This window comes from Dysidea avara, chromosome 2 (assembly GCF_963678975.1).
Source record: "Dysidea avara chromosome 2, odDysAvar1.4, whole genome shotgun sequence".
Lineage (NCBI taxonomy): Eukaryota > Metazoa > Porifera > Demospongiae > Dictyoceratida > Dysideidae > Dysidea > Dysidea avara.
The window spans coordinates 30,965,382-30,991,587 of record NC_089273.1 but is presented as its reverse complement, the minus strand read 5'-3'; the positions used below and the strand labels follow the sequence as shown (position 1 = coordinate 30,991,587).

Here is a 26,206-nt window from a genome sequence, read left to right as displayed (position 1 = left end):
TAAAATGCACACAGTATGAACTTACCTTTGTCCTCCTTTGTGTTCTATTTCTTTTGCTGACAATCCAAAGTGGCATTTAGCGGTAATGTGGTGCATGGCTTCCCTAAGTTTGTAAATGGGAATTGTGACTGACTGACTGGATTGATTACAGAGGCGCTTACTGTTCTTCACTGTGCAATGAGCTGAATGCAAAGCATAATGACCACTTTACTTTCAAGTCAGTAATTGATAGTTGGGGTGATCGAATCATCTGTATTTTTCGTGGTGACTTGATTGCGGAGGCTACTGTTCTTCATTTGAACCTCTGTGTAGTGGGCTGAACATAGTTGAAAGCAAAGTGTAATCGTCACTTCACCTTTGAGTCAGTAATTGATAGGTGGAGCAGACATTCAGGTGAAAACATCAAATCTGGTGCCATCCTCTCTTTTGAAGCAATATGTACGGGTTCACTAGTCATAATAATCAATGCTACAAAACAGTAATCAAACAAGTACAAGGAAAATAGGGATTTTAAATTCAATTAGGGATCATAAAAAAGTAGAAAAACAAGGGAGGTCGCCTACATCTGAAGTGAACATTAATTTTAATCCCTAATTTAGTCATGGGTTAAATATTCACTAGTACAGGTATATCTGCAGGAGTAGGTGACCTCCCTTGTTTCTCTACTGCTTTTTGCATGATTTCTAATCAAACTTAAAATTCCTAATTATTCCTTATACTTGTTATTAATACATAACTCCACAACTGTTTATCTAAGTTTGATACCATGATTTGCCTTTAAACCTCTCTTATGTCAAGGCTATCAGAATTTTTTTTGCATTTACGCCAGCTTATGTAAGCATGCAAAACAATGCAGAAGAAATCATGCCGAAGGGTTGTGTCTTGGAAATGCCTAGAGAAATTCTCAAATTTGGTATGTGGACTATTGAAGGAAAAAAGAAACACTGAGCTAGTAAAAATGACATGATTCTTCTTTCTGTCAATAACCCACTGGTGTGATGTGCTGGTTTCTTGGCCACATGACACACTTTAAAGTGGGTGTTTGAGGGTGTTTGTATGAATGCTCATGACTGCAGGAAACAGAAGAGTTATACCGTATAGTAAACAACTTTGGCGAATAATATTCAATTCACAAAAGTTTTTTTCGTCAGTTATTTTAGATGATCACACAAGTACATTGAGTAACTAGAACTTGAGATGAAGGTCAGCTCGTACCACCACGCAATAAATATCAAGCTGACTTTGGAGATCTTGATCTTCTTAGGAATGTGTCCCACATTTGTAAGCACTCCTTGGGATAGCATTTCCAACTGGCGTCCCGTTCACATGTCAGTTTATAGTTTGTCTCGTGATGGATTTGGCCAAGTACTTTGATATTTTGATATATTTTGGCCTTCATTCAATCCACTAGTACCTACCAGTTCCCACCTTTTCCCCTTTACCCTGCATTCATCCTTCCCCACTATGCCCAGCGTCTCCCTTCCAACTTGACTGTATATTTAGTATCATGGTGTGTAATTATTGTTATAGCTTATGTGTATTAGAGCTGGGCGATATACTGGTATTGTTAGTAATCTGTGATATTTAAGTCCTACTGGTTTTGATACCGCCTGTTTTTTTAAATACCGCCATACTGTCTGGGCACTATGGCCTCCCTGTGGGCTTGTTTCATCCCATATTTAGAAGGTAACCAGACATGTGACAATGTATGTAGGCAGGTGCTGATGTAGTCAGCTAACCAAACTATGTAAACAAGTTTGTTTGTGGTAATTTGTACCTGAGGTTTGCTGAGCTACCATGGGTATTTGGTTGTTTTGTTGAGGTAAATGGCAGGTACTTTAATACCAATGGCTTTTATATTAATACCGTGATATTTAGTAATACCATGATATTTTTATGGAAGGTATACCGTTTGCTATTTTCCAATACTGTCCAACACTAATGTGTATATATGTTGTAATTAATATAGCTATACACAAAAAAAAATACTTTGATATGCGTGATAACCTCTGCTACTGGAGTTCACTGAAAAAGCAAATACGTTGCTCTTGGCATCGCAGGAAATAGAGAAGCACGCCTTTGCTAGCACGTTGTTAGATCAGTAGCTACAAAAATACTGCTACAACAACAATGCTGGCTATACCTATACACTTACTACACTACTTAACTGATGAGTTGACACCTTGTCGTTTTATCTTTACGTACTGTACAGTAAAAAACTTTGGCGAATATTATATTAATTACCAGTTTTTTTCCGCCAATTTTTTCAACAGAGGGGTTTCATCACACTTGTTCCCACCAAAGTTTTTTACTATATGGTATATTAGATGCAATGTAGGCAATCAGGATTTGCATGATATGGATGATAAGGACTTATTGCATACAATGTTACAACCATCACATTTTTATGTTATCCATAAAGCAGCACAGAAGTATAAAAGTATTTATCATCATAGACATATTTTTTCAAGTGAACTAACAACATTGTAGTATTAGTACAAAAATTACAATGTACAAACCTTTAAGATCTTATCATAACCAGAAATGATGTGAATTTCAGCATCACCATTAAATTGTGCCTTGTCAATATCAAGTTGTACTTCTTTTGACATTAGATGAAAACGAAAATGAAATTTTGTGATTTCTTCATCACATGTGTATTCTTCTTTTACATTTTGATATTGTTCTTCCAAATGCTAAATTAATTATTAGAATGTATTATTGCTGCATTCACAATCAGTGCATTTCATAGTGTCATATTAACCTACTATAATAATTGCTATCAATACGAAGGGCAAATCCAGAAAATAAATCTGCTAAGTACAGCAAAAATAAAAGGGGACTGGATAGTTTTAACAACAAGCACTCTAGCCTATGGTCTAAAAAATCCTGGGGTCCGTAATTTCTCCTGCTAATGGTATTAATGATTGATATAAAATTCTGAAAGACCCAACAATGAGTGTTATAACTACACAAAATTGACCATTGCAGATCACTAGCCTGATCACAATACGTGACTTACATACATTACCTCTTGAACTCAAAAAACAATAGGAAAAATGCTACACACATGGCATGAACTTTCACAACAGATGCATCAAAATACATCATTACCATTCTACATGTTGGAATAGATGGAACTATGCACACATCACATTTCCAGTGGTCTATCATTGGTTTCTTAAGTTTCATAGTTATAATTTTGTATTCATTTTCAGGAATATCTTCAAGAGGTGTTGTTTTCTTAACTATACAATAATAGCAAAAATGATCAATTTCTATAACTCCAAAACTTTCTCCATCTTTAAATTCTCCGCCATCTATTATATTCATGCATCCTTCAGACAATGATGAATGAGCAATTTTAGCAAAGTATAAGTTTCTTGCATGTTCCATAGTCTCAACACAGACAGAATGAGGCATACATAGTTTGATTGGTTTCTTCAGTTCCACATCCATACACAACCAAAATATTGCTGACACTTGAGTAACACTTTGTGCTAACTTAACTGGAGGAGTTAATGTAGCTGCAAACTTTAGTTCTGCTTGTCTTCCATTGGGAATAGCACCAGGTGGAACTGTTACTGTTACTTCATGATTAAAAGAATAGAAAACTCCTTCACTATCATCGAACAACTGAGTCTCAACACCACCAATCCATCTTATATTATTAGGTGGGAAATGATGTGCAACATCATTAGCTTGAAATGCTCCATAATTTCCTACACAATTACATCATATCAAATAAATACTGAAGAAGCAGTAAATAAATAAGTTGAAGTTGTTACTATTTTAAAATCATGTGTCATGTAACTAGGTGGAATTAATCAGCAATTAACTATGCTATTTAACATGTATTTTAGCTATTGCTTAGTTGCAACACTTCATATTGAACTATCAATTCATAAGTTTGTTTTGTAATTCATGAAATATTTTATAATTCTATAATTACATTGCTATGCACAGCTAAGGAAGTGTACCTCGAATAGTCAGGCATGCAAGATTAAATAATGAACATAATTCAAATGAAATGAACTGTCTTTCTCTATAGCTGAAGCCTTACCAGTAAAAGTAAACCTCTGTAACCACTGTACTAGTGAGTACCACACCCCTTATGATATAGCTGGACGAATAAAACTTGACGGGTCCTTATTGATCTAGCTTCACTTATAGCAATTGACGATGTACATAATACACGCCTCTTATTGGTAGAATGGTGAAAAACAAGACATGAAAAGACCACGTCTTTTAAACATTGTGTATAGTCTAGCCTGCTTGAGATGCTATAATAAAGCAGTCATGATATTGCAATAGAACAGTCACATACACTAACCATGTAACCGCTTAAATCAGATTACATACATACATACATACTGTAATTCTTCTTTAGTATTGTTAGTATCACACATATTTCCAAGGCTGTCAGTACACTTTGCTTTAAAACTTACCATCTTGTATCTCTGGTAAGTACTTATCATGAATCAACTTTATTTCCTTGTCAAATTTCCCAGTAGCAATATGATTATATAGATTTTCAATTTCATCATTACTTCCCTGAAGTAATGCATCAGTAATTTTCTTGTGTAGTAAAACGTACAACTGAAATCGTGGTAACTTTTCCAAAGAAATGATATTATCCTCCACCGTTAAAATCTGAAATTGTCCACAGATATTTGTCATTTCTGCTTTTAACTTAGCATCACACTGTGTGGAAATACTTTCAGCAAGCTTAACACATCTAGCAACTGTCGATACTATAAATTGTGTTTTCAGGTATTCTTTTAGAATGGGTATCAGATTATTAAAACTCTTTACTCGAAAGCACAGTTGAAAATGAAGATTAACCTTTCTGCTTAATCCCTGAGCATGAGAAAGTGCATTATGACATTCAGTACTCAGTGTAACTATTTCTTCATTAAACAATGGCAACAGATGACAATATCTTGCGCCATTTAAAATTGATTGTATGTTTTGCAAAATCAGCAGTGCAAGATGTGGATCATGTAGTACATGCATATTAATGTCCTTCATGTAGTATGGTAGAACAATGTGTTCCATTTTTAGCTTATTGTAATTTAAAAATTTTGACTTCTTCAACGAATCAACCATATGAGATTCTTGAAACAAAAGCTCTTCCACACTACAAATTAATTCTTCTGTATGTAGGGACAAAAAAGGAGACAATTGAACAACTGTCTTACTTTCAATGGAGCTAATGATATAATCACTAATAACACTATGTACTGTCAAAAACTTATACGCAGCTTGATAATAAGGAGGTACTGGTTTTAAACTTTTAGTGAACACCAAACCATATAATTCTAGGGACGAAACAGTCTTTCTAGCAGTTTCAGCAGAAACATCCCAAAGACATTGTACTGCTCGGCTTGGCAGTGATCCCCCAATTCCTGTGTACAATATTAATGAAAAAAGTTTGTCTTTTACAGAGTTGTCCAACAGCCCTAATGACACTTCAATACAAGCATGGACTGATTTCTGACGAATGTTATGAGTTTCCTTAATGTCAAAGGCTATTAATCCTTTATTAGCTAAATTTGTTTGCACATGTGCAATTGCATTTCGTAAAGTATAATTCTTGTCATTTAAACTATGGGAGAGATGACCTCTTATAAGTGATAAAAGTAGAGGCCATTGATGAGTGCTTACTGCTAGTTCATTAAATACTTTAACATCTTCTGTTGACAATTCACTGTATTCAAGAATTCCTTTGGTCATCAAAAACACAGATTCTTTCAGTGACATAGATTCAATGGTAATTGTCTTTCTGTATGGAATGCCAATATTAGGATTTCTTGTAGTAAGTAGTATTGTACAATTAAAAAATGCTTCCACAATGGGCCTAGCATCATCAACTACCCAGACATCATCAATAATGACAAGAACATTTTTGTATATTTTTGTGACTTCTTTAATCTTGTCTTCTACATCATTTATATACTCAAAAGCTTTTCCAGTCATTTGGCAGTAGTGCTCATTCAATATTTTACTAGGATCACAGGGCTGTGGACCAAGCTCAATAAAAATAATACCATTTGGGAAGAAATCTTTTACGTCAGGATGATGACATAAATCTAAAGCCACTGTAGTTTTGCCAAATCCTCCAGCTCCTGTAAGAATTACTGAAACGCCTTTTTTACCAGGAAGAATACTTTCAGAATTGGAACAGATTATTCGTGCAATTTTATCAAACAGATATTGACGACGTATATGGTGGTGAGGTCTTGAAGGCGGTGGTTGATATTTAAAGCCTAAAATATACAAGAAACAATATAATCGGCTTAACTTATATATTAATGTACTTTATTATGTACATAGTATAAATTATCAAACTTCAAATCACACATGAAGTGTGGCTAAGAAAAACTGGTGCAGCATTTGACAGGTAGATATGCATTTAATGTGATCCCACATTTCAGCACCCATTTGTTACTGGTAATAGCCAGTGGCAGCTGAATTCCTGGTGACCACTGTCTGAATTGTCGAATTGCATCATTACTCTACACAGAATAGTAACCACGTATCTAAATACTTGTTTTAAATGCTGTATTTGATGATAGGTAGCCTAATATTGTTCCGTAAAGGTGATCTAATCAAAAACAGTCAAGCTGTAAAAAAAGATGTGGCCCCCAAAAAGGCCATGGTGAAAAAAGATGTGAAATCCAAGGTGGCACAAGAAATGGCTGTGATGGTAGGTTAATGGTAAAAAATTTAATAACGACAATTCAGGTGAATTTGGTGCCAAGACCATGTGGCACAAAATTCACCTGAATTGTCGTTATTAAAATTTTACCATTAACCTACCATCACAGCCATTTCTTGTGCCACCTTGGATTCCACATCTTTTTTCACCATGGCCTTTTTGGGGGCCGCACCTTTTTTACAGCTTGGCTGTTTTTGATTAGATATCACTTTTTTTTGTATTTGTATACTGCAAAGCCAGCCTATGGCTGGCTTTGGGGCTGTTTTAACCCATGTGTTTTTTTCTTTACCACAGGAAGAAGAAAAGAACTTTAAGAAGATTTTTAATACTTCAATTAGTTTTGATTTTACAGTGGAACCTGTCTAAAGCGGTCACCTTTGGGCCAGAAATATTTGGCCTTTATAGACAGATGGCTGCCTAACTCAATATCCTCTATAAAGCAGCCATAGGCAACAAACCAAGGTTTGGCCTTTATACGAAGATTTCCGGGATTATAGCTATCCTCACGCATGCCTACATTTCAATCCATTACTTACTTACATACCGTAGAGTCTGGTTGTTAAGCGCATACGCTTAATAAATGTTTGACGAAAAAATTTTAAATTAACATATACTTGTTAAGCGCATGCGCCTAATAAACATTTTATGATGGATTTGTTCCTCTTGTGGTGGTATGGTTTGCAGTTGCTTCGCAGTTTGGCTCAGTTTGTGTTCAAATCCTTCGTGAATAGCATGAATTTATAGTTTAGATGACACCGTACTTTCGTGGAAGGTACGCTATTAGGCCATATCGATGGCCACACCTCCATATATCACACTAAATTTCGTGCCTTGCACTGTTAGCGAACCCTTAGCGTTTCTTCTCTTGTACAGCTGCAACTAGCGCTGGATTTTCGTGTTCATCCATACATGCGCTTATCAACCATGGTTAAGTACCAGAACCGAGTGTGCGCTTAACAAACAATATGCGCTTAATAAGTACATGCGCTTAACAACCAGACTCTACGGTATACCTAAAAGGCATTAACAAAGTAGCAGAAAGAGTGACCAACAAGAGCCAGAAGATACTGTATGGAGACATTATCACTAGGCTGCCTTTCTACAAAGCCAGTGAAGGAAAAGCCGTAGTTTAACTTTTATTTTAGACTAGAAAGACAGTTAGCTGGTAACTGCACAATTGTAAATTCAGGAAGTTGTGAGGACTGATGAAGAAAGTTTCCGGAGTGAGAGGACGGAGCAGGGACACACGTGAGCCGCCACGAGGCAGATGGAAGTACTTTTTCGTGTAACCGTAATTGTCTCAATAGTTGGTGTATTCTGCAGTGATTGTATGGTAAAGGAAACTAATAATCATACTTGTTGTGATATATTGAACTCGAAGGCCACTGAGAGTAAGAGCGACCGTACAAATTGAGGTGAAATTTATCATAGGATAGAATCACACAAAGAGACAAAGCCATGGAGTAGTTATAAGCTTACCTATACAGAACACAACTGTGAGTATAAACTGTTATACTTACTCACCATCATGGCTGTTGCTGGCCGCTTCGTGAGAAGCTTTTTGTACATAATGAAGTGCTATTTGGGACTTCAAAAGCTGGCTGTTATACGTGTTATAGAGGTGACCACTTAATGCAAACTATTTCTGTACAAACTGATTGGGAAGCAGTCGGGGCCATAGTCACGTGGCCATTATGCTAAGGTGACCGCCCTACTCGGGTGACCGTTAAGAGAGGTTCCACTGTATTAGTAATTATACAAATTATATACATATCAAGACACACGGTAGTGTGTCGTACGGCCCAAGAAGCCGGCGCGTAACACCCGTGAGTATATTGACAGGAAGAAAGAAAACGCAATTTTCGCACCTCCGTAGCTCTGTGCTTCCTTCATGAAACAAGACGATTTTTGCTGTGGACATGCCCCCCAACTGCAGTACTCTACATTCCAAAGTTGAGCGAAATCACTTCGCGCGTTCCCGAGATATGCGACTTCAAAAATTGGCTCAGTTTCTTCGTTTTTTTTTTCTTCTTCTTCTTATTTTTCTTTTTCTTGTCGCACACTTACAAAAACTGCTATAAAACTCGAACGCGTTATCCGATTGCCTTGAAATTTGGCACACAGAAGGGGGGTATAAAGGCGCATCTCGGTACCAACTTTGGCTGGAATACCATAAACAGACAAAGAGTTATGAGCGATTATGCACGAAAAATAACACCAATATGTTGTCACGCCTACAGGGTAAACCGCGTATGGGAAGAAGCTGAAAATCGGTGGGTGAATAGGTTAACTATTGAACCTCAAACCTTTTGTGGTTTGAAAGAAATTCAGCTAAAAACCAGGAAGATACAGTGAAAAAATCAACAGTGTGTAACAATTACGCAATCGAGATTAGCTAATTTTTAATATTTTTATTTTATTATTATTATTATTATTATTATGCTTGCCACGCCTACCAGGTAAACCGCTTGGGGTAATGCTTTCAAAATCGCTGTACAGATGGAGTTATCATCTTAGAAAGGCTCTTCAATGGTGTAGAAGAATCAGACTTAAAGCCACGGAGTTATAACACGAAATCCAACTTGGTGTAGCAAGTGCGAGATCGAGATACTCTAATAGAGCAGTCATCCTAATAGAGCAGTCACCCTGAACAGAATTCAAGAGATCAGTTAGAAATAAGTAACCTGTATAGAGATCAGCTACAAACAAATCACCCTGTAGAGAGTTCAGCTACAAACAATTCACCCTGTTAAAACATCAGTTAGAAGAAGATTTCTTGTAGAGAGTTCAGATACAAAGAAACCATTCTGTAAAGAGCTCAGCTGCAAACAAATCACCTATACAGAATTCAGCTATAAACAAATCACCCTGTAGAGAGATCAGCTAGAAGAAGTTACCTTGTAGATAGTTCAGCTACAAACAAATCATCCTGTAGAGAGATCAGCTACAAGAAGTTACCTTGTAGATAGTTCAGCTACAAACAATTCACCCTGTACAGAACTCAGTTAAAAGAGGTTTCCTTGTAAAAAGTTCAGCTACAAACAAATCACCCTGTAGAGAGATAAGTAAGAAGAAGTTACCTTGTAGATCGTTCAGCTACAAACAATTCACCCTGTAAAGAGATCAGCTAGAAGAAGTTACCTTGTAGAGAGTTCAGCTACAAAGAAACCATCATGTAGAGAATTCAGCCGCAAACAAATCATGTATAGAGAGTTCAGCTACAAACAAATCTCCCTGTAGAGAGATCAGCTAGAAGAAGTTTCCTTGTAGAGAGTTCTGCTACAAACAAATCATCCTGTAGAAAGATCAGCTAGAAGAAATCACCTCGTAGAGAGTTCAGCTTCAAAGAAACAATCATGTAGATAGTTCAGGTACAAACAAATCACCCTGTAGAAAGATCAGCTATAGAAGAAATCACCTTGTAGAGAGTTCAGCTACAAAGAATCTATCGTGTAGAGAGTTTAACTACAACCAAATCACCCTGTAGAAAGATCAGCTATAGAAGAAATCACCTTGTAGAGAGTTCAGCTACAAAGAAACCATCATGTAGAGAGTTCAGCTACAAACAAATCGGCCTGTAGAGAGATCAGCTAGAAGAAGTCACCTTGCAGGGAGTTCAGTTACAAAGAAATAAACCATGTAGAGAGTTCAACTGCAAACAAATCACCTGTAGAGAGTTCAGCTAGAAACAAGTCACCCTATAGAGAGATCAGCTAGAAACAAGTCACCTTGTAGAGAGTTCAGCTAGAAGAAGTAACATTGTAGAGCTACAAAGAAACTACCATGTAGAGTTCAGCTGCAAACAAATCACCCTGTAGAGAACTCAGCTACAAACAAATCGCCCTGTAGAAAGATTAGCTAGAAGAAGTTACCTTATAGGGAGTTCAGCTATGAACAGATCACCCTGTAGAGAGTTCAGCTACAAACAAATCACCCTGTAGAGAGTTAAGTTACAAAGAAACCACCATGTAGAGAGTTCAGCAGCAAAAAAAATCAATCACTCTGTAGAGAGTTCAGCTAGAAGAAGTCACCTTGTAGAGAGTTAAGCTGCAAATAAATCACCCTGTAGAGAATTCAGCTACAAACAAATCACCCTGTAGAAAGATCAGCTAGAAGAAGTTACCTTGTAGAGAGTTCAGCTACAAAGAAACCACCATGTAGAGAGTTCAGCTGCAAACAAATCACCTGTAGAGAGTTCAGCTAGAAACAAGTCACCCTGTAGAGAGATCAGCTAAAAACAAGTCACCCTGTAGAGAGTTCAGCTAGAAGAAGTCACATTGTAGAGAGTTCAGCTACAAAGAAACTACCACGTAGAGAGTTCAGCTGCAAGCAAATCATCCTGTAGAGAGTTCAGCTAGAAGAAGTCACCTTTTAGAGAGTTCAGCTACAAAGCAACCACCATGTAAAGAGTTCAGTTGCAAAAAACTCAATCACCTTGTAGAAAGATCGGCTAGAAGAAGTTACCTTGTAGAGAGTTCAGCTACAAAGAAACCACCATGTAGAGAGTTCAGCTGCAAACAAATCACCTGTAGAGAGTTCAGCTAGAAACAAGTCACCCTGTAGAGAGTTCAGCTAGAAGAAGTCACATTGTAGAGAGTTCAGCTACAATGAAACTCCCATGTAGAGAGTTCAGCTGCAAACAAATCACCCTGTAGAGAACTCAGCTACAAATAAATATGCAGTGAAAAAGATCAGCTAGAAGAAGTTACCTTGTAGAGAGTTCAGCTACAACGAAACCACCATGTAGAGAGTTCAGCTACAAACAAATCACCTGTAGAGAGTTCAGCTAGAAACATGTCACCCTGTAGAGAGATCAGCTAGAAACAAGTCACCTTGTAGAGAGTTCAGCTAGAAGAAGTCACATTGTAGAGAGTTCAGCTACAAAGAAACCACCATTTAGAGAGTTCAGCTGCAAACAAATCACCCAGTAGAAAGTTCAGCTATGAACAGATCACCCTGTTGAGAGTTCAGTTAGAAACAAGGAATCCTGTAGAGAGATCACCTAGAAGTATCGCCTTGTAGAGTTCAGCTACAAACAAATCACCTGTAGAGAGTTCAGCTAGAAACAAGTCACCCTGTAGAGAGATCAGCTAGAAACAAGTCACCTTGTAGAGAGTTCAGCTAGAAGAAGTCACATTGTAGAGAGTTCAGCTACAAAGAAACCACCATTTAGAGAGTTCAGCTGCAAACAAATCACCCAGTAGAAAGTTCAGCTATGAACAGATCACCCTGTTGAGAGTTCAGTTAGAAACAATGAATCCTGTAGAGAGATCACCTAGAAGTATCGCCTTGTAGAGTTCAGCTACAAACAAATCACCTGTAGAGAGTTCAGCTACAAACAAATCACCCTGTAGAGAGATCAGCTAGAAGAAGTTACCTTGTAGGGATTTCAGCTACAAACAAATCACCCTGTAGAGAGTTCAGCTACAAAGAAACTATTCTGTAAAGAGCTCAGCTGCAAACAAATCACTTGTACAGAATTCAGCTACAAACAAATCGCCCTGTAGAGAGATCAGCTAGAAGAAATTACCTTGTAGATAGTTCAGCTACAAACAAATCACCCTGTAGAAAGATCAGTTAGAAGAAGTTACCTTGGAGAAAGTTCAGCTACAAAGAAACCATTTTGTAAAGAGCTCAGCTGCAAACAAATCACCTGTACAGAATTCAACTACGAACAAATCACCCTGTAGAGAGATCAGCTATAAGAAGTTACCTTGTAGATAGTTCAGCTACAAACAAATCTCCCTGTAGAGAGATCAGCTAGAAGAAATTACCTTGTAGAGAGTTCAGCTACAAAGAAACCACCATGTAGAGAGTTCAGCTGCAAAGAAATCACCCTGTAGAAAATTCTGCCAGAAACAAATTGCCCTGTAGAAAGATCAGTTAGAAGAAGTTACCTTTTAGAGAGTTCAGCTACAAAGAAACCATTCTGTAAAGAGCTCAGCTGCAAACAAATCACCTATACAGAATTCAGCTACAAACACATCACCCTGTAGAGAGATCAGCTAGAAGAAGTTACCTTGTAGATCGTTCAGCTACAAACAAATCACCCTGTAGAGAGAGCAATTAGAAGAAGTCACCTTGTAGAGTGTTCAGTTACAAAGGAACCATCATGAAGAAAGTTCAGCTGCAAACAAATCCCCCTGTAGAGAGTTCAGTTAGCAGAAGTTACCTTGTAGAGAGTTCAGCTACAAAGAAACTACCATATAGAGAGTTCAGCTGCACACAAATCACCTTGTAGAAAAATCAGCTACAAACAAATCACCCTGTAGAAAGATCAGCTAGAAGAAGTCACCTTGTAGAGAGTTCAGCTACAAAGAAACCGCCATGTAGGGAGTTCAGCTAGAACAAGTTACCTTGTAGAGAGTTCAGCTACAAAGGAACCATCATGAAGAAAGTTCAGCTGCAAATCCACCTGTAGAGAGTTCAGTTAGAAGAAGTTACCTTGTAGAGAGTTCAGCTACAAAGAAACCATTCTGTAAAGAGCTCAGCTGCAAACAAATCACCTATATAGAATTCAGCTACAAACAAATCACCCTGTAGAGAGATCAGCTAGAAGAAATTACCTTGTAGAGAGTTCAGCTACAGTAAAAAGAAACCACCATGTAGAGAGTTCAGCTGCAAAGAAATCACCCTGTAGAAAATTTTGCCACAAACAAATTGCCCTGTAGAAAGATCAGTTAGAATAAGTTATCTTGTAGAGAGTTCAGCTACAAAGAAACCACCATGTAGAGAGTTCAGCTAGAAGAAATTACCTTGTAGAGAGTTCAGCTACAAAGAAACCATTATGTAAAGAGCTCAGTAGCAAAAAAAGTACCTGTACAGAATCCAGCTACCCTGTAGAGAGAACAACTAGAAGACGTTACCTTGAAGAGTGTTCAGTTACAAAGAAACCACCATGGACAGTTCTGTAATAAATATATGTATTATATATATAATTTGTATATTTACTGATAAAATCAGAAATATTTAAGGTACATCTGCTTCATCTTTTCTTCTTCCTGTGGTAAAGAAAAAAGATAGGTTAAAAAAGTCACAAAGCAGGCCATAGGCCGGCTTTGGGGTATTCAAATACAAAAAGAAGTGAAATCTAATCCAAAACAGCCAAGCTGTAAAAAAAGTGTGCGGCCCTCAAAAAGGCTATGGTGAAAAAAGATTTGAAATCCAAGGTGGCGGCCAAGAAATGGCTGTGATGGTAGGTTAATGGTAAAAATTTTAATAACGACAATTCAGGTGAATTTTTGTGCCGCTTCACAAAATTTACCTGAATTGTCATTATTAAAATTTTTACCATTAACCTACCATCACAGCCATTTCTTGGCCGCCACCTTGGATTTCAAATCTTTTTTCACCATAGCCTTTTTGAGGGCCGCACACTTTTTTTACAGCTTGGCTGTTTTGGATTAGATATTTATTACATGCCCATTATTCCCCACAGGATATTTTTTGCAGCTGATCTCTCTACTGGGTGACTTGAAATGTAGCAGAACTATCTACAGGATGGTTTCTGTAGCTGAATCCTCTACAAGGTGACCTCTTCTAGTTGATCTCTCTACATGGTGATTTGTTTCTAGCTGAACTCTCTACAGGTGATTTGTTTGCAGCTAAACTCTCTACATGGTGGTTTCTTTGTAGCTGAACTCTCTACATGATGGTTTCTTTGTAGCTGAACTCTCTACAAGGTGACTTCATCTAGCTGATCCCTCTACAGGGGGATTTATTTGTAGCTAAACTCTCTACAAGTGATTCATTTGCAGCTGAACTATTTATGTGGTGGTTTCTTTGTAGCTGAACTCTCTACAAGGTGACCTCTTCTAGCTGATCTCTCTACAGGGTATTTGTTTCTAGCTGCATGAACTCTCTACAGGTGATTTGTTTGCAGCTGAACTGTCTACATGGTGGTTTCTTTGTAGCTGAACTCTCTATATGATGGTTTCTTTGTAGCTGAACTCTCTACAAGGTAACTTCTTCTAGCTGATCCCTCTACAGGGCAATTTGTTTGTAGCTGAATTCTTTACAGGGTGATTTGTTTGCAGCTGAACTCTCTACATGGTGGTTTCTTTGTAGCTGAACTCTCTACAAGGTGACTTTATCTAGCTGAACTCTCTACAGGGTGATCTTTTCATAGCTGAACTTTCTACAGGGTGATAAGTTTGCAGTTGAACTCTCTACATGATCGTTTCATTATAGCCGAACTCTCTGCAGGGTGATTTGTTTGTAGCTGAACTCTCTACAGGGTGATTTGTTTGTAGCTGAACTCTCCACAGGATGGCTTCTTTGTAGCTGAACTCTCTGCAAGGTGACTTGATTGTAGCTGAACTGTCTAAAATATTAACTGGTTGCTGCTAAACTTCCTACAGCATAACTTGCAATATAATAGAAATGTATAATGGAGTAAGTCATTAACTAGGTGAATGCTCTATTAGGGTGACTGTTCTATTAGAGTATCTCGATCTCGCATTTGCTACACGTAGTTGGCTTTGGAATCAGAAGTCATTTGTTTGTAAACCAATTGTTCTGTACTACTGCAAAGACTTTCTACGATGACTATTCCAGCTACATACCAATTTTCTGCTCACTGCTCTAAGCAGTTTGCCTGGTAGCTGTGAAAATTATTGGTATTTTTATTCACGAATCTCAATCGCGTAATTGTTACACACCTTTGGTTTCATGTCATATATCCTTGATCTTAATTTCAATTGTTTTCAAACCACCAAAAGGCACTCCTACAATGGTTGATCTATCCACAAACTGATTTTCAACTCATTCCATGAAGCGGTTTACCCTGTAGGCGTGACAACAAGTCGATCTTGTTTTACGTGAATAATCGAGAACCATTCACTGACTTTGCACCAAATTTGATACTAGGATTTGTCGTTGGACTCCCTTTATGTGTGCCAAATTTCAAGATGATCGGAATATGCGTTTGTGTTTTATAGCAATTTTTCAAAGTGTGCAAAAAAATGAAGAATAAGAAAAAAAAACGAAGAAATTAAAACAAACTTTTGGGCAACTCAAATCTCGGAAATTGCTAAAACGATTTTCTTCAAGTTTGGTATGTGGGGTGGCCTACCTGGCGGGCACCTCTGCAGCAAAACTGGTTCCAATCAGATGAAGGATCACGGAGCTACAAAGGTGTGAAAATCGCATTTTCTTCCTGTCAATATACTCACGGTGTGGCGCTCCGGCTTCTTGGGTCGCACAACACACTACCGTGTGTCTTGATCTAATCAAAAACAGCCAAACTATTAAAAAAGGTGCGGCCCCTAAAAAGACCATCATAAAAAGATGTAAAATCCAAGGTGGCGACCAAGAAATGGCTGTGATGGTACGTTAATGGTAAAAATTTTAGGTAACAAGTATACCGAATATTCGAATTCGATTCATTCAAAACAATTATTTGTAATTTGAAACATTGAAATTCCAGTAAAGATGGCAGACACTAGTATTGAAGAATCTCAACCGCGACACTGGGCTACAGATGTACCAATAATCGGATCAATGATCGCGAGGGTGATCAGATCGGTTGCTGATATGCCTTCCACATTAATAATGGAATAAATACTCTGTGAACTGATTAGTTTGCATGTCAAATATGAGTACCAGCTATGAAAAGCCGTTTTGTACACTACAGACAGAAAGCCTCTCTATACTGTTCTACAGTATAAAATGCTAAGTTATGAGAACCATATGACTGCATGTGTAAGTGCTATTAGTGTTAAAATATTCTTACCCAGAACAGTATAGCTGTTACACTTTAAGAACAAAAAACTGCACCACAGGAAAACTAAACTGATCATCTGTGTATAACAGCCATCTTGGTAACTAATCAAAACATGGAGTAATCTGGACAAGGGAGCATGTATTAAAATATCTGTGGTGCCTAATTGTCTGGGTTGTGTAGTAGAGGCCACACCACCATAGGTAGTTGTGCAATATAGCAAAGATACACCACTTCTGTTTTCTCAATGCTATAAATCATTAGAATATACATCATGCAGTAACTATACCTGTAATTCTATTTGATTTACACTTACAGAATATTGTATGTAACTGAACTCTCTACAGGGTGACTTGTTTGTGTCTAAACTCTCTGCAAGGTAATTTGTTTGTAGCTGATCTCTCTTTACAGGGAGTAGCTGAATTCTCTACAGGGTGATTTGCTTGTAGCTGAACTCCCTACACCGTGTTTAGTTTCTAGCTGATCTCTCTACAAGGTGATTTGATTGTAGCTGAACTCTCTATAGGGTGATTTGTTTGTAGCTTAAGTCTCTACAGGGTGATTTTCTTGTAACTGAACTCTCTACATAGTGAATTTTTCTAGCTGATATCTCTACAGGGTGATTTGTTTTTAGCTAAACTCTCTACAGGGTGATTTGTTTGCAGCTAAACTCTCAGCAGGATGATTTGTTTGTAGTTGATCTCTCTAAAAGGTGAATTCTTCTATCTGATCTCTCTAAAGGGTGACTTGTATCTAGCTGAACTATCGACAGGGTGATCTGTTTGTAGCTGAAATCTCTACAGGGTGATTTGTTTGCACAGTACAGCACAAATACAACTTTGCACACACATGGAGTAAAAAACGAGTGTGACTGAACACCAAAACGTGTGTAGCTTAATATTGTATGTGTGAGGAATAGAATTACACATTACATGCCACGCATGAATACACTGTATGCAGAGGACAGACTAGTGTACGCGTTTAGGTTGTGAAGTTGGCTGTCTGTGTGCACACTACTGTATGGTTATGTAGCAAGTTTTTTTTTGCCCAGTGATAATGCTGGATATATGATCATAGTTTACTATGCCACAGAAAGTGCATACAGTATGTAGTATATTGATGTACAAATGCTACGCTATATTATAGTATCACGTTTACTTTAAATTGTTATCGAAGATAGGTACGAAGCTTGCTTACTGCTGAAGGCAGCAAAACTGATGGCGATACACATTAAACTATCAACTAAAAAGGTATGTTGCTAAATTATTAATTTATAATTCTTCAACATTTCGTTTCAGGTACTGTAATTTTTAACAGAAATATCTATAATAATGGAGCCTTTGAAGTATTGCTAACTTCATAGCTGTTTAAGTTGAAAGTGCTGAAGCTACAAAGCAAGCTATGCACTACTGAACTGGCCTGTTATACTGGAAACTATATACATTGTACATATAGTACCATTTACCTGATAGAACTTCAATGAAGTATTCTGCTAACAGAACCCAGCAATGGTGCTTATTAATATAAAATGAAATGATGAAATAAAATAGATAAGCCATAATTCATCATACAAACTACAGTAATTAATATACTACAAATAACCTAGAGCAACACAACTTTTCTATCCTATAACAAACTTATCCATGCACTACAAAAGGAACAACAAACTCCATAAAGGAATGAGTGAATTTATTAGAATTGCTTCAGTTGGCATAGTGGGTTTTGCTATTATGACTTGTAACTGTATGCTACTACAGTATATCTTTCATTCTGTGCTTATTAGATGTAACAGAAAACTATCTTTTAAATAGTTTGATTGATTGTTGAGCATTAGTTTGATCGTTCCTATTTATTGCTTACTGACAGGTCTGTCAGTGTATCTAATTAACACAGGTAAGATCAATGTAACTGCATGTATATATTACTAAGACAATTATAATCATAGCTACAGGCCTTAATTTAATTTTTAAGGTGCTGAGGATAAATGTCCTTACATATTCACAAATGTACAGACATAGCATCAAATTGTACAGACATGAGCTAGAGGAGCACTTTGTATAGACTGCTGGAATTGGAATAGGGAGTTTCCATTGAAAGTTTTGAGGTTAAACACAACCACATAGCTGCTAAACCACATAGCTGCAACATATCACCAGACTGTGGTCATAACAGCTGCTGGTGATAGCAGTACACAAAGGGGAGGTGGCATTGGTAAATCCTTGGGTTGGGAAAATGTAGTATCTCCTAGCAACCAAGTGACAGTTATTGTTAGCACTAAAAACAAAAATGTACACATCAGCTTTTATGGTACCACTATTGGTTTTGCAAGGACATGGGTGTCCGCCCAAAACTAATTATGTGCAGACATTGTGCTATTTGTGCGGATTTTGTCCGTTGACCGCACGTTAATTTAAGGCCTGTAGCTATAGTGATATATTGCACTTTGCAGTGTAGTTCCCTAGGGGTTGTATTATCCAGCCCTAGTCTGTGCAGCTTTGAAATGCAAAATCTGTAGCCAGTTTAGGTGACAATAGTAGACAATGCGTATCCTTCTCTTTTGTTATCTACACTGTTAAAAATGAGGTGCTATGGTAGCACCTCTAGGTGCTATTTTTTGACTGGAACAGTCAAAATTTAGCACTTTTAGGTGCTATCATAGCACTTCATTTTTAACAGTGTATGAAACAAATATATGTTATAATCATGCATGTTTGCAGAATATTGTGACTCTAGATACCATCTAGTAAGTAAAATAATTCTTTGACAGTACTCATTACTACACACTTGTTGAGTACAACAGTGCTATATAGAAGCTTAAGGCCACACCTACATAACACTTAATTATATACCACATTTCTACTGTAATGCAAATCCAATCCAAAACAGCCAAGCTGTAAAAAAAGTGTGTGGCCCTCAAAAAGGCTATGGTGAAAAAAGATGTGAAATCCAAGGTGGCGGCCAAGAAATGGCTGTGATGGTAGGTTAATGGTAAAAATTTTAATAATGACAATTAAAGTGAATTTTTGTGCCGCTTGGTCTTGGCACAAAATTCAACTGAATTGTCATTATTAAAATTTTTACCATTAACCTACCATCACAGCCATTTCTTGGCCGCCACCTTGGATTTCACATCTTTTTTCACCATAGCCTTTTTGAGGGCCGCACTGTTTTTTTACAGCTTGGCTGTTTTGGATTAGATTTCATATTTTTGTATTTGTATACCTCAAAGCCAGCCTATGGCCGGCTTTGGGACTTTTTTAACCTATTTTTTTTTTCTTTACCACAGGAAGAAGAAAAGATGAAGCACTGTAGATGTACTTTAAATATTTTATCAGTAAATGTACAAATTATATATATATAATACATATATTGATTACAGAAATCTCCATGGTGATTTCTTTGTAACCGAACACTCTACAAGGTGACTTCTTCTAGATGATCTCTCTACAGGGTGAATTGTTTGCAGCAGAACTATCTACAAGGTAACTCTTCTTCCAGCTGATCTCTCTACAGGGTGATTTGTTTGTAGCTGAACTATCTACAAGGTAACGTCTTCTAGCTGATCTCTAAACAGGGTGATTTGTTGGTAGCTAAATTCTGTACAGGTGATTTGTTTGCAGCTGAGCTCTTTACAGAATGATTTCTTTGTAGCTGAACTCTCTACAAGGTAACTTCTTCTAACTGATCTTTCTACAGGGCGCTTTGTTTGTACCTGAATTTTCTACAGGGTGATTTCTTCTAGCTGATCTCTCTACAGGGTGATTTGTTGTAGCTGAATTCTGAACAGGTGATTTGTTTGCAGCTGAGCTCTTTACAGAATGGTTTCTTTGTAGCTGAACTCTCTACAAGGTAACTTCTTCTAACTGATCTTTCTATAGGGCAATTTGTCTGTGGCTGAATTTTCTACAGGGTGATTTCTTTGCAGCTGAACTCTCTACATGGTGGTTTCTTTGTAGCGGAACTCTCTACACGGTAATTTATTCTAGCTGATTTCTCTACAGGGAGATTTGTTTGTAGCTGAACTATCTACAAGGTAACTTCTTCTAGCTGATCTCTCTACAGGGTGATTTGTTTGTAGCTGAATTCTGTACAGGTGATTTGTTTGCAGCTGAGCTCTTTACAGAATGGCTTCTTTGTAGCTGAACTCTCTACAAGGTAACTTTCTAGCTGATGTTTCTACAAGGTCACTAGTTTGTAGCTGAACTCTCTACATGGTGGTGTCTTTGTAACTTAACATTCTACAAGGTAACTTCTTCTAGCTGATCTTTCTATAGGGTGATTTGTTTGTAGCTGAACTCTCTACGTGATGGTTTCTTTGTAGCTGAACTCTCTACAAGGTAACTTCTTCTAGCTGATCTCTCTACAGGGAGATTTGTTTGTAGCTGAACTCTCTACATGATGATTTCTTTGTAGCTGAACTCTCTGCAAGGTAACTTCTTCTATTGATCTCTCTACAGGACGATTTGTTTGTAGCTGAACTCTCTACATGGTGGTTTCTTTGTAGCTGAACTCTACAAGGTGATTTCTTCTAGCTGAATTATCTCTTTCCATAGTTGCATGAACTCCCTACAAGGTAACTTCTTCTAGCTGATCTCTCTACAGGGTGAATTGTTTGTAGCTGATCTCTCTACAGGGTGACTTGTTTGTAGCTGATCTCTATACAGGTTACTTGTTTCTAGCTGATCTCTTGAATTCTCTTCAGAGTGACTGCTCTATTAGGATGACTGCTCTATTAGAGTATCTCGATCTCGCACTTGCTGCACCAAGTTGGATTCCGTGTTATAACTCCGTGGCTTTAAGTATGATTCTTCTACACCATTCATGAGCATTTCTAAGATGATTACTCCATCTGTACAACAATTTTCAAAGCATTACCACAAGCAGTTTATCTGGTAGGCGTGGCAAGCAGTTTTTTTTATTAGCTAATCTTGATTACATAAATGTTACACACTGTTGGTTTTTTCGTTGTATCTTCCTGGTATTTCTTTCAGACCACAAAAGGTTTGAGGTTCAATAGTTAACCTATTCACCCACCAATTTTCAGCTCCTTCCCATACGCGGTTTACCCTGTAGGCGTGACAATATACTGGTGTTATTGTTCGTGAATAATCGCTCGTAATTCTTTACCTGCTTATTGTATTCCAGCCAAAGTTGGTATCAAGATGCGCCTTTATACCCCCTTTCTGTGTGCCACATTTCAAGGCAATCGGATATGGCGTTCGCATTTTATAGCAGTTTTTGTAAGTGTGCGACGAGAGGAAGAAAATAAGAAGAAAAAAAAAAACGAAGAAACTAAGCCAATTTTTGAAGTCACATATCTCGGGAACACGTGAAGCGATGTCGCTCAAATTTGGAATGTGGAGTACTGAAGTTGGAGGGAGTGTCCACAACAAAATCCGTCTTGTTTCGTCAAGGCAGCACAGAGCTATGGAGGTGCGAAAATTGCGTTTTCTTTCTTCCTGTCAATATACTCACGGGCGTTGCGCGCCGGCTTCTTGGGCCGCACGACACACTACTGTGTGTCTTGATATATGTGAGGGGGTGGGAGTGTCCACAGCAAAATCCGTCTTGTTTCAAGGCAGCACAGAACTACGGAAGTGTGAATATTGCGTTTTCTTTCTTCCTGTCAATATACTCACGGGTGTTGCGCGCTGGCTTCTTGGGCCGCACGACACACAACCGTGTGTCTTGATATATGTGAGGGGGTATCAGGGGTGGATCTAGGATTTTTTGAAAAGGGGGCTAAGCTGGACAGAGACATAGGTAACTAGCCAGACATTAGAAGATACCAAGCCTTCTCACAAGGCCCTAGTGGTAAGATTCATGTAGTATCCATGGTCAAAGTAGCTATTGTGAATAATGACTACATTAGTGTGCGAACATGCATGCTAGGGGGTCTGGGGCACCCCCAGAAATGTTTTGAAAATTCGCCCCTCTAAAGGTGAATCTGAGAGTATTTTTAGCCATTTTTCAGTGGAAATAATGGAATTTCAGTTTGTCAAAACACTTTCACTTTTCCATTAAATCAAGACTGATAGCGATATGTATTGAGTAGCTATCATGCATGCATGCATGATAATCTTTTCATTTGTAGCTACCAAGCATTTAGCTTTAAATACCACAATGCATCAGCTCCTCTTCAATAGCCTCAACCGTCTATCTTACTGATAAAAATAATATTGTTGGATCCCACTGAAAGGTTGGAGACTGGAGTATAGATTATTTCACACATCAAGAAGTTGGAAGAATTGTGGAAAATCCTTACCCCAGCCTCAAGATCTACAGATTTAAGACAGACTCTCTTTATGTAACACTAGACTATCATCTTCTATAGACCATCTGGGATTCATCAACATTGGGTGACTATGACTACAAACTACACAAGTTTGACTGTGATGTTTTGTAGTCTGAATAAAGGATGCTGTTTCTAAATACTCTTATGATCAAACAAAGCTAGACAATAGGGGGAGCCTTTGTGGGATAATGTGTGGAAGAAACATGTGTAGCTTAACAGAGGAAGAAACATGTATAGCTCAGTAGTAGTGGTGTTGAATGTCACAATTATTAGTATGCATGCTTCTTAACCTAGTGACACTTTGTTAGCCTTAACACCAATAAAGTGCAAGAAAAGTAGAATGCAGTGAAGGGTACTAGCTATTAGCTACTAGCTAGTCCACTGGAAATCCTCAGCAAAGTGCAACTATATTTACATTTATGGGTTTTCTGAATTTGCTGTTGTGATAGTCAACTTATTTCTAGATGTGCCGGGTTATGAAGACTGATGTATAGCTAGATACAAATACTAGCACCATAACCCACAGCATGGGATCATATCAGAAGTTAACTAATACAGATTTTATATTCATAGAGAAAAGTGCTATAGCTGCCTTATAAACTTGTAAAATATCAAAAGACTACAGTTTGCTAAATGGCTGAGTTGGTAACTACATGTTATACTGAAGCTAATAACTCAAACCGACAATTAAACCAACTAACACTTTCTGAATTGTATCATTTTAAAATGTGACCAGATTTTACAGAACCGATCCAAATCGCACATCAGGAAAAATCAAACTAACACCACCAGTGGATAGCTACACTATCGTACTACTAGTTTTGACCCTCAGCACTACTCAAACTACACGAGGCTGGTTTTAACATACGTCTTTTCTGGGTGGTGTGGAGTGCTCAAATAGCGGTTTCAAGCCTTGCGAAGGACCTAGCTTGGCAAGAATCAGTGGTTTACTGGTGGACAGCCTTATAATGTTGGCCAGACGTGTTCTCTGTTGATTTTGCTACATATCAGCCACTAAGGAGCCAGCACAGCCCTGTAATCTCATGTCTGGACTCCAATCGTGGTCTGCCTCCATTTTGAGGTCTATCTCTTGCCCTCCCCGCCACCCCCCAGCCTCCACCCCTTTGTGAGCACTCGTGATACTACTTCGCTCGTCCAACTGCTCAGATTTTCTATCTTATTTGGCGGGAAACTGTACAAGCAGCTACAAGTACTGGAAATGGCTTGAAAGGTAACAGATTGATGCATCTTTTGTGTAAATTTCATATGCGTGCTTGCTATCCTTGGAGAGTTATGCTGGCTTCAATTCTTTAAAACCGTTTATCTTGAAACTTCTAATGTGCGATTTGGATCGTTTTTCCAAAATCCAGTCACAAATATAATAATCACACTAATCACCTCTTATAGCCATAGTAGAAAACACTGCTAATCATCCAAGACCCACAATTAAAACTTTTGTAACTAAAGATGCAACCCACAATCAAAACCTTTTCTTGAAGAACTCTTGAGCAAAAGGAAGCTGTACTCTGCTGGAACAGAGTTGAACAATAGGTATAGTTACATAGACATTATTTGTGTTGGCAGTGATACATAGTTCCTGAAATAAGTCTACTTTTGATACACATAGAAAGTTTAGGGTTTTATTGGCCAAGAATTAACTTAGAAAGGAAAGGGGGGCCCCCTAGCCCCTCCCGTAAATCCGCCCCTGGGCATAGGAAAAGGGACCAACAGAGACTTTTTAAAGATTATGAGTAAGTCAGTAAATTTCCGTTTACTGTTAGGTAATTATAGTAAATTATATACATTACACTTGTCTTTAATATGAATAGCTATATAGCAAATTGTGGAATTCTTTGATTAGCATAACTCAAATTCCAAGTCTAGATATAGGTCCCATTTCCTATGCCCCCTCACATATTATGGTTCAGTTTTAAAAACTGGAACAATTATGCCTGTAATGCTTTATGGTGAATCAAATATCAGAACAGCAAGCTAAACATCTTGCAGTGGCACAGTGTTTATTTGATGAAAGCTGAGGTTTTCAGAGACAATTATAACTTTTCTGAAGTGGTCTGACATGTCTTTAATATGAATAGCTATATAGCAAATTGTGGAATTCTTTGATTACCATAACTCAAATTCCAAGTCTAGATATAGGTCCCATTTCCTATGCCCCCTCACATATTATGGTTCAGTTTTAAAAACTGGAACAATTATGCCTGTAATGCTTTATGGTGAATCAAATATCAGAACAGCAAGCTAAACATCTTGCAGTGGCACAGTGTTTATTTGATGAAAGCTGAGGTTTTCAGAGACAATTATAACTTTTCTGAAGTGGTCTGACATTATGTCAGGCCATACTAGCATTTGCTCTGACATATCATCACATTGATCAGACATATGTAAGGGGAAGGTACATAGGCATGCGAAGCATGTTTTAGCTAGGGGGGTCTGGGGGCATGCCCCCTCCAGAAAAATTTGAAAAAATGCGTTCAATTCAGGATTAAATTTTACAACTTTTAACTTTTTTTTTTTACGTTTAGTGAAAATCATTTATTATTACTATCTAATCCAAAACAGCCAAGCTGTAAAAAAAGAGTGCGGCCCTGAGAAAGGCTATGGTGAAAAAAGATGTGAAATCCAAGGTGGCGGCCAAGAAATGGCTGTGATGGTAGGTTAATGGTAAAAATTTTAATAACGACAATTCAGGTGAATTTTGTGCAAAGACCAAGCGGCACCAAATTCACCTGAATTGTTGTTATTAAAATTTTTACCATTAACCTACCATCACAGCCATTTCTTGGCCGCCACCTTGGATTTCATATCTTTTTTCACCATAGCCTTTCTCAGGGCCGCACTCTTTTTTTACAGCTTGGGTGTTTTGGATTAGATTTCACTTCTTTTTGTATTTGTATACCCCAAAGCCGGCCATAAAGCCGGCCTATGGTCGGCTTTAGGGCTTTTTAACCTGTCATTTTTTCTTTACTACAGGAAGAAGAAAAGATGAAGCAGGGTGATTTCTTTGCAGCTAACCTCTCTGCAAGGTGGTCCTTCTAGCTGACCTCTCTACCGGATGACTTGTTTGTAGTTGAACTCTCTACAGGGTGATTTGTTTGTAGCTGAACTCTCAACAAGGTGACTTCTTCTAGCTGATCTTTCTACAGGGTGATTTGTTTGTAGCTGAATTCTCTACAGGGAAATTTGTTTGCAGCTGAACTCTCTACATGGTAGTTTCTTTGTAGCTGAACTCTCTACAATGTGACTTCTTCTAACTGAGCTCTCTACAGGGTGACTTGTCTCTAGCTGATCTCTCTACAGTGTAACTTGTTTCTAGCTGAACTCTCTACAGGGTGATTTGTTTGTAGCTGAACTCTCTACAATGTAACTTCTTCTAGCTGAACTCTCTACAGGGTGACTTGTTTGTAGTTGAACCCTCTACAGGGTGATTTGTTTGTAGCTGAACTCTCTA

The 26,206-nt window shown here is 37.8% G+C and overlaps 1 protein-coding gene across 4 annotated transcripts in view; it reads right to left on the bottom strand.

Annotated features, from left to right (window-relative positions):
- Positions 1-26,206, bottom strand: part of LOC136247059 (uncharacterized) — a 214,554-nt gene that overhangs the window by 74,012 nt on the left and 114,336 nt on the right. For all 4 annotated transcript variants that reach the window (XM_066038662.1, XM_066038663.1, XM_066038664.1 and 1 more), the window contains 3 exons: positions 4,449-6,269; positions 3,115-3,722; positions 2,520-2,696 (listed from right to left, as the gene is read on the bottom strand). In XM_066038662.1, the coding sequence (XP_065894734.1) occupies positions 2,520-2,696; positions 3,115-3,722; positions 4,449-6,269 (2,606 nt within the window). The remainder of the gene's footprint in view (positions 1-2,519; positions 2,697-3,114; positions 3,723-4,448; positions 6,270-26,206) is intronic.